This window comes from Natator depressus, chromosome 13, assembly GCF_965152275.1.
Source record: "Natator depressus isolate rNatDep1 chromosome 13, rNatDep2.hap1, whole genome shotgun sequence".
Lineage (NCBI taxonomy): Eukaryota > Metazoa > Chordata > Testudines > Cheloniidae > Natator > Natator depressus.
Window position 1 is genome coordinate 38236988 of NC_134246.1, and position 8735 is coordinate 38245722.

Genomic DNA, 8735 nt, shown 5'->3' on the forward strand with positions numbered 1-8735 from the left:
GAAGCCCAACGCGTCTCCAGCTGAATGCGCCGCAAAAACGGAGCCAGCTCAACTCAAAGGCCAAATTAGGAGCCTGAACTCTGAGCTGTTGCCCGAAGAGGGGCTGCCAGTTACATCCAGCCCCATGCAGCCAAGCTGACATCTAGCTGTGCTGGGAACTCCCCACGCTCGGCCCTCAGCATGGAGCATGAGCACAGAGCTGGTGGAGGGAGGCTGGGATGGCTCAGAGAGACATGTTCCCATGCTCGGTGAGTTCAGGGTTTTACCTCTGACAAGGGACATGCTAAAGGGAAATTTATGCCTCAGTTTAGAAAGTTTTTGGTTGCAGATATTTGCGACTGGGCTAAAGAGAGGAGACAACAAAAGCCCCTTAGAAAGAATTCAGCTGTTCCCCCAAACCTCTAGTTTCAGCCCCCCAACCCTGAGCACCGCATGTCTGCTTATGTCCCTGAGTCCTGACCCCCAGCCTCCTGCTAGCCCAGCCCTGCCCCCCACAACTCTGCCCATGCCTCTTACTCCTGACCTGCAGCCCCTGCTAGCCCAGCCCTGGGCTCCCCCCAGCCCTGCCTGTGCCCCTCACTCCCATCCCACAGCCACCTGCTATCGCAGCCCTGGCTCTCCCAAGCTCTGCTGGTGCCCCTAACTCCCAACCCGCAGCATCTGCTAGACCAGCCCTGGCCTCCCCCCAATTCTTCCGGTGCCCCTCACTCCCAACCTGCAGGCCCTGCTAGCCCAGCCCTGCCCCCCTGAGCCCTGCCGGTGCCCCTCACTCCTGACCTGCAGCCCCGGCTAGCCCAGCTCTGGGCTCCCTCTACAGCTCTGCTGGTTCCCCTCACTCCTGACCTGCAGCCCCCTGTTATCCCAGCCCTGGGCTGCCCCCAGTTCTGCTGGTACCCCTCACTTTTTACCCACAGCCCATGCTACTCCAGCCCTGGGTTCCCCACCACTCTGCCAGTGCCCCTCATTCCTGACCTGTAGCCCCTGCTATCCCAGCCCTGCCCCCTAGGCCTTGCCTGTGTCCCTCACTCCCGACCCACAGCCCTTGCCAGCCCAGCCCTGGGCTCCCCCACAGCCCTGCCGGTGCCCCTCACTCCTGATGTGCAGCCCCTGCTAGCCCAGCTCTGGACCCCTTTCAAAGCTGTTATCCCAGCTTATAGGTGGCGTGTGAGATAAGCACCTCTGTTCCCCTGTCTCTGTGGGGGGCGGGGGGCACAGCGCTGCCTATGTTACCCATCCCGACCTCCCCAGCATATCCAGGCTCTGCAGGGGAGCCATGTTCTGCACCCTGCCCTGGTTTTGGGTCCACACAGGGGGCGTACCCCACTGCCTTCATAGGTGAGAACAGAGCACAACACTCCTGGCTCCCAGTCCCCCTGCTCTAAGTCACTAGACCCCACAGCCCTCCCAGAGCTGAGGAGAGAACCCAGGAGTCCTGGCTCCCAGCCCCCCTACTCTAATCTGCTCCCCTCCCAGAACTGAGGAGAGAACCCAGGAGTCCTGGCTTCCAGTTCCCACTGCTCTACCCACTTGTCCCAGCTCCCCTCCCAGAGCTGGGGATAGAACCCAGGAGTCCTGGCTTCCAGCACCACTCCCGTTCTAACCACCAGACCCCACTGCCCTCCCAGAGTTGGGGAGAGAACCCAGGAGTCCTGCTCCCCTCTCTACAAAGTTTTCTTCCCTAAAGGTGCTCACTCTGATAGGGTTAAAACACCCCCTGTATCACCCCAATAGCAGCCGCTTTCCTCTAATTTACTCACCAAATTATCAGCCATGGTGGGTTGCAGCCTGGCCCTGGAGACTGGAGGGTTCTGTCCATGTGTCCCACTGTGGTCTGTGTCATTTGGATTGTTCATCTGAGGTTTCTTTGCCTGTCGGACATCCCCTCTTCTTCCCCCACAATGGTCATCAAAGATAATTATAGGTTGTTATCTATCAGTGACGCCCACTCAGGAGCTTTTAGTGTTGAAGCTGGTGAGAAGGTGTGAAAAGTGGATTGGATGGGGCGAGTGCTGGCGTGAAAAAACAACTTTCACTTGTCTCAACTTCCCCTTTTTGGCCCATATTGGTTGTTTGTTGGTTTTCACCAGAGATTCAGTCATGAAGCCTGCAGAGCGCAGAAAAGATTGAAGTCTCTGGTGTGTGTGTGTGAGGGTGTCTTTTAGAGAACCTGCCATGGGGGGCGTGTGTGTGAAAAAACAGACTTTACTGCTGTCCTGGAGCTGGGGATAGAACCCAGGAGTTCTGGCTCCCAGCCCCCCCATTCTAAGCCACAAGACCCCACTCCTCTCGTAGGTCTGGGGATAGACTGATCCTGGAAAGGGAAGGATAGTGAGATAATAGCTATTCAAATGTTTCCTTGCAGTGCATCTCTCTGTATGCATCACAAGCTCTTCAAGGAGTGAGTGATCTAGCGGGTTTGTGTGTGTATGGGGGTTGGGAGCCAGGGCTCCTGGGTTCTCTCTAGGACTCTGGGAAGGAGTGGGGTCTGGTGGAATAGAGAGATGAGCAGGCTTACAGCCAGGGCTCCTGGCTCTGTAGAGCCCCCTATGAGGTTGGCGTCCCACCATTCTTTGGGTTTAGGCTTCTCAGTTCTTCACGTCCTGACTTGCCTTTCTCTCTGACAGAGCTCCCACAACCCCCCTCTGTGTTCCCTTTGTTCCCCTGTTGTGACGACATTGCTGGGAGCTCCACTTGTGAGGTGATTGTAGCCTGCCTCATGACTGGCTATTTCCCGGAGCCCGTGGACATCAAGTGGAATTCTGGCACGGTGACCAATGGGATCAAGACCTTCCCAGCCGCGGCACAGAGCAGTGGCAGGGCCTTCACCCTCGTCAGCCAGCTCACCGTCCCTGCTGGGACCTCGTGAACACCACCTACCAGTGCAGTGTGGAGCACAGTCCCTCCCATAAAAAGATAGATGTGGAGATCACGAATGGTGAGCTACATTAGGATGCCAGAGAATGAAGAAAAGACTGAGGCAGAAGTGTGCAATAAAGTGTCAGAGGGAGTGGGGCAATAGAATGACAGAGTCCATGGAAGGGAGGATAGAGAAGAAAAGGGATGGATGTATGGATGGACAGTGAAGAGGGAAAGATGTAGGGAGTGAAAGAGAGAGGGATGGATGGTATGGAGAGTGGGCTAGGTGGGTGGACTGATGGAGATACAGAAGTATGGATGGATACAAGGAGGGACGGCTGGAGCAATGACCTAGACAGAGTGATAGATCGATGAAATGGTGCAGAGGGAAGGAAGGAGGGAAAGGTAAAACTTTCCTCTCTCAGTTGTCATTCAGGACTTGAGCACATTGTCCTCAGAGCTGTAAAACTGCAATTGATTCATGCCTCTGACCTGGTATCCATTTTCTGTCTTTGCTCCCAGTATGTGAGGCTCTCATTCATCCTGAGGTTCGCCTCCTAGGCCCCTCCTGTGAGCGCAACTCCTTGGAGAAGCAGCTGGAGGTGGTTTGCCTCCTCCTGAGATTCAGCCCCGGTGCAGCCAAAGTGGAATGGCTGGTGAATGGCGAGAAGGGCAACCTTCCCACCACGGACTTCTCCATTTGGAAGGACACAGATGGCTCCTACATGGGCCAGAGCCGAGTGAACGTCACCAAGGAGAGCTGGGAGAAGGAGGACGTCTACACCTGTAAAGTGACCCACCCAGCGAGGGGAACGGAGCACTTCATGCACAACACCAGCAAGTGCTTGGGTGAGGGGCTATGGCCATGCACGGTGGGGTGGGATGAAGGGTTACTCAGAAACCAGCCTCGCCTAAGGGTAGGTGGGACTGTGCCCAGATCCCAGGGTGATGGGTGAGATGGAAATACAATAGTGAGATGGATACTGGGAGTGGGTGGGGAGAGGGATGGATGGATGCAGTGATAGATATGGTGGTTGGATGGATAGAGAGATAGATACTGTGGCTAGAAGGATGAATGACTGGAAGGAAAGATGGATATGATGGTTGGATAGAAAGATAGGTCTGATGGATGGATGGAGTGAGAAAGGGGATGTATATATGTGAATAATTATTAATAAATAGATGGAGCCATAGATGTTGCACAGGAAAGTGTAGATGGAGAGGCAGAAAGGGATTGTTAGATAGCTAGAAAGAGGCTTTTTTTTCAATAGTTTCTCTCTTCCTTCCTTCTAACATCCCATGAAATTGAGGGATCACAAAATTAGGGGAATGACAGTATCTCTCTAATCTTCTGTAACGCCCATCACTGTAGTATCCTTCAATGCCCAGGGAATTCATGGAGTCTTCTGCTCTTCTTTCCCTATTGAGATGAGTCCTTTGTATTTCCTCAGCCTGTCTCAGTAACTCAGTGGCTCCATCCGTCTATGTCACCGAGCCGTCCTACGATGACCTGATTGGGGAGACAGCCCGTGTGACGTGCTTGGTGCTGGGCTATATCTTGGTAGATGTTCAGGTGGTTTGGGAAGTGGATGGGAAAGCCAGCTCTGAGGTGGAGACAGGAGCCCCGGAACAAGCCAATGGGACTCAGAGCATCACCAGCACCCACAAAATAACCTTGGAGCAATGGAAGAGCAGGACCAACTTCACTTGCAAAGTGAAACTTCCTTGTTTTGGAGAAGGAAATGCCACTCATGGACACGAGTGAGTATGTCTGTGTTTAAGTCCTGACTCCCTTTGCAAACTCAGCCAAAATCACTTTACTCTTGCTCTGTGCCTGAGCCTGCAAAGTGGGGATAAGGCTCCTTGGTTTCTTTCAGCCAGTGTCTGTTTCTGGAACGGAGCTCTCTTTCACGTCCGTACATCACCTAGCGGGAGGGGGTTGCAGTCTCGGTTTGGGCCAGTAGACCCCACCACAATAATAGTAATGGTGAATGTTTTCAGACCAGCTTTGGCCATGGAAAATGAAGCCCTTGCAATTCACTAGAATCCATTAGGGTTGTGAGGAAATAGAGGAGGATCTGGTGGATATTTCCTGGGTCTTTCAAAGTGACGATTCAGCCAGAGCCTTCACAAGAGGTGATGAGGGACAGAAGATATAAAGTAGGGTTAAGATGGTCCATAAAAGTTAGATTCATTGAGTCTGAGGCCGGAAGGATCATTAGGTCATCTAGTCTGACCTCATGTTTCCCTGGCCAGAGTATTTCACCTATTTACCCCTTTATCAAGTCCAATAACATGTCTTTGACTAAAGCTTCATCTAGAGACACATCCCGTTTTGATTGGAACCCCTCAAGGGATGGAGAATTCACCACTTCCCTTGATAGTTTGTTCTGATGGTTTTCTTCCAGTATTGTTGCCTTACAACGAATTTGAATGTGACTGGTTTCAATTTCTGGCCATTGGTTCCTGTTCTGCCTTTTCTGCTAGATTAAAGAACTTTTTAGTACCCGACATTTTCTCTCTGGGAAGGTATTCATACACTAATCAAGTCACTTCTTCAGTTTGCCCTGAACTGAACTAATATAACTCCTTAAATCTCTCATTTACATCTGTTGAATCGTCATTGAGACTCTTCTTTGAGCCCTTTTCAATTTTTCAAACCACAAAGTTGTGAAATGGGTGCAAAGAAATCTAGAGATTTTAATAAATGTTGGGTTGCTTTTATTTGCTTTCTGGTTGGTGAGCCAGGAAGCTAAAGGGAGTGGGTGGGGATCATGTTTTCAAACTTTTCTTTGCAGTCAGTGGGGACAGACCCTTCCTTTTTTGATTAAATGAAAGCTGAGATTCCCTGGCCATCGCATGAGCTGTGGATTTAAGGAAAAACAGCAAATACCATAATAAATATGGCCAAGGTTGGTCACCCCTCACATGTTTGACTGAGGGACTCAGTGGAGACATATTCCATCTCCGGAAGAGAAATTAGCTTCATATCACATCTCTGTCCCTTCCAGCCTACCCTGCCCATGAGCCTACTGTCTCAGCCACTGTCTCCTGCCCAGACCCAGAGGAAACTCCAGGGAAGAGAGATTCCCACACGTTCCTCTGCGACGTCACTGGATTCTTCCCAGCAGACATCAGTTTCCGCTGGGAGCACAACGGCTCCATAGTTCCTGCCTCCCAGTACAGCAGTGGCCCCATCGTCAGATCTGGCCGGGCCTACTCCGCTCAGAGCATCTTGAGAGTCCCCAGGCCCAAGGGGGAAGGAGAAGCGGGGCCCCAGTATTTCTGCCTGGTGTGGCACATGACGCTGAATGAAACCTTGAAGGTCAAGGTGAAGCCAGGGAATTGTGAGTTGAAGCTTCCAAAGGGTGATGAGAGGGTTGTTCATCCCAATATGGTCAAGGCCCCCATTACCTCCAGGGGCTAGTGAGGGAGCTAGCACCAGTTCAGGCTTCAATGCTGGGGTTTCCAAAGGGATTCACGCTCTCAACTCCCACATCGGCTTGCAGTGAGAGTTGTGGTCTCAACCCCTGAGGGACCTTGGGAGACCAGCAGCCAGAATATCACTGGGGTAAAATATAAACAGCACCTTCTGCCTGTGTAGTGGGGAGGGGTTTCGGGGATGCAAGTTGTATCCTGAGCTCTGGATGTGGGATCTAGTACTTCCAGCAGGGGGCCGAGAGCCAGGACTCCTGGGTTCTATCCCCAGCTCTGGGAGGGGAGTAGTGTCTAGTGATTACAGCGTGGGGGAAAGGAGTCAGGAATTACCATGGGCAGGTCATTTCTCCTCTCTGTGTCCCAGTTGCCATCTCTGTCATCTTCATTGAGCTCATGAATTTCAGGCTGGAAGGACCCTGAGTTGAGCAAACATGGCAGGTCTGTCCCCTGCCATGTTTTCCACAATGGGGCTTTCTCCCATCGGAGCCAGAGACCTTCAGATCTGCTCATGGGACCCAGAGACCCAAATAATAATAATGGGGCCCAGGAATCCCAATCCCTGGGTGTGTTGGAAAACCTCAGCCGTTGTTCCCGACACCACATGAGATGAGGGTCCTTCCCCTTCCATCAGGGAACCCAGTGCCCTATTTCCCACCCCAATGACCCTTGGCCCCTTCCCAAAACAGCCCCTGGGCTTTGCACCCCTGAGACAGAGGCACTTAGTTATCAGCTGGTGCCTCTTGAGTATTCACTCATCTCAAGCCTCAATGCTGCCTCCTGCCCCCAACCAGGTGGCGGAAACTGTAATCAACATCCTCTGGAGGTCTTTCTCCTTCCCCCTTCCCTGGAGGATCTCTACATAGGGCAGAACGCCACCATCAGTTGTTTGGTGAGCAGCATGGAGACCCCCGGAAGCCTGGAGGTCTCCTGGAACCGGGGTAGCGGGGGCCCATTGGCCGTGGTCTCCAGGGAGCCGGTGCTGCAAGAAAATGGCACCTACAGTGCAACCAGCATCCTGCGGGTGTGCGTGGAGGAGTGGCAGGCAGGGGAGGAGTTCACCTGCACAGTGAAGCACCAAGACATCCCATCAGCCATTGTCAAGACCATCCACAAGATTCATGGTAAGAACCTCCTTTCCCCCGTAGGGGGTGCTAGCTCCAATCTGGCTGGCTCAGGGTGTGGGGAATGGGACACAGGTCCTTTTGTCTCTAGGGGGTGCTAGCTCTGATCTGGTGTCAGGTCAGTGAGACTAGGCATTACACATTTGTGGGTGGGATGAAATGTGCAAATTTATGAGACGGAAGGGGACGGAGAGTCAGGACTCCTGGTTTCTTTTTCCAGCTCTGGGAGCAGAGTGAGGGGTGGGGTCCAGTGGGTTGTAGCAGGGGGGTTGTGTGGGGGATGGCAGCCAGGACTCCTGGTTCTCATCCCTCACCATGAACCCTTTGGTGTTTCCTTGTTGCAGTGGTCTCTCCCCGTAACCCTTCTGTCTACATCTTCCCTCCTCACGCTGAGGAGCTGGCTCTCCGGGAATTGGCCACCATCACCTGCCTGGCCTCCGGCTTCCGGCCCAGAGACATCTTGGTGACATGGACCCAGCAGGACCGGCCCGTGCCCCAGGAGGCCTACACCAACATCGGCCCCGTCCGGGAGGCCGGGAAGGAGGAGCGCTACTTCATCTACAGCAAGCTCAATGTCTTGGCATCTGAATGGGGACGGGGGGACACGTACGCCTGCATGGTGGGGCACGAGGGTCTGCCCATGACCTTCGTCCAGCGGAGCGTGGACAAAGCCTCCGGTAAACCCAGCGCTGTCAATGTCTCTGTGATCTTGTCCGATACCGACGTCACCTGCTACTGAGGAGCAGAGCCGCGTGGGCTCCTCATGGCGTATCTGAGATGGCCAGGGAACCTCGTGGGGTCTGGGATTCCTCTTAGCCTGTGTGTAAAGCTGTGGGAGCTCTGGTGTACAGAGCATGGCTGTGTGTGGAATATGCCCAAATAAAAATGCAGCATGCCAGAGTTTGTGTTCAATGGGATGTCTTCTTCTAGCAGGGGCCATCTCGATGTCTTATCCACCAGCCCAGCCTCCCTCCTACATCATCTATATCCATTCACCACCCTTCTTTCTGAAGTATCTCTTACTATCCATCCAGTCTCCTTATGCATTATTTTATGCATTATCTAGATCTATTCATCAAAGCTTCCTTCTGCAGGATCTATCCACCCATCCTATCCTCTGCCATACCTTTGTCTGTTTTTCCCTCTTTACTAGCTGTCCATTTTCCTGCCCACCTGCAGTCTCTCTCTCTGCACTATGTCTGTTTATCCATCTTTCCCTTGGCAATATTTGACTTTGTCTGTTCTCCCTTTTGCAATCCCTGTCCATCCGTCCAACATCTGCAGTGTCATCTGTCTACCTTTGCTTCTACAACATCCATC

The 8735-nt window shown here is 52.9% G+C and overlaps 1 gene segment (V, D, J or C); it reads left to right on the forward strand.

Annotated features, from left to right (window-relative positions):
• Positions 1-187: 187 nt before the first annotated feature.
• Positions 188-8154, forward strand: LOC141997138 (Ig alpha chain C region-like). The segment is given in 6 exon segments: positions 188-248; positions 3379-3705; positions 4308-4565; positions 5916-6203; positions 7086-7415; positions 7760-8154. Coding segments are annotated over 6 exon segments (1659 nt in total).
• The last annotated feature ends 581 nt before the right edge of the window (positions 8155-8735 follow it).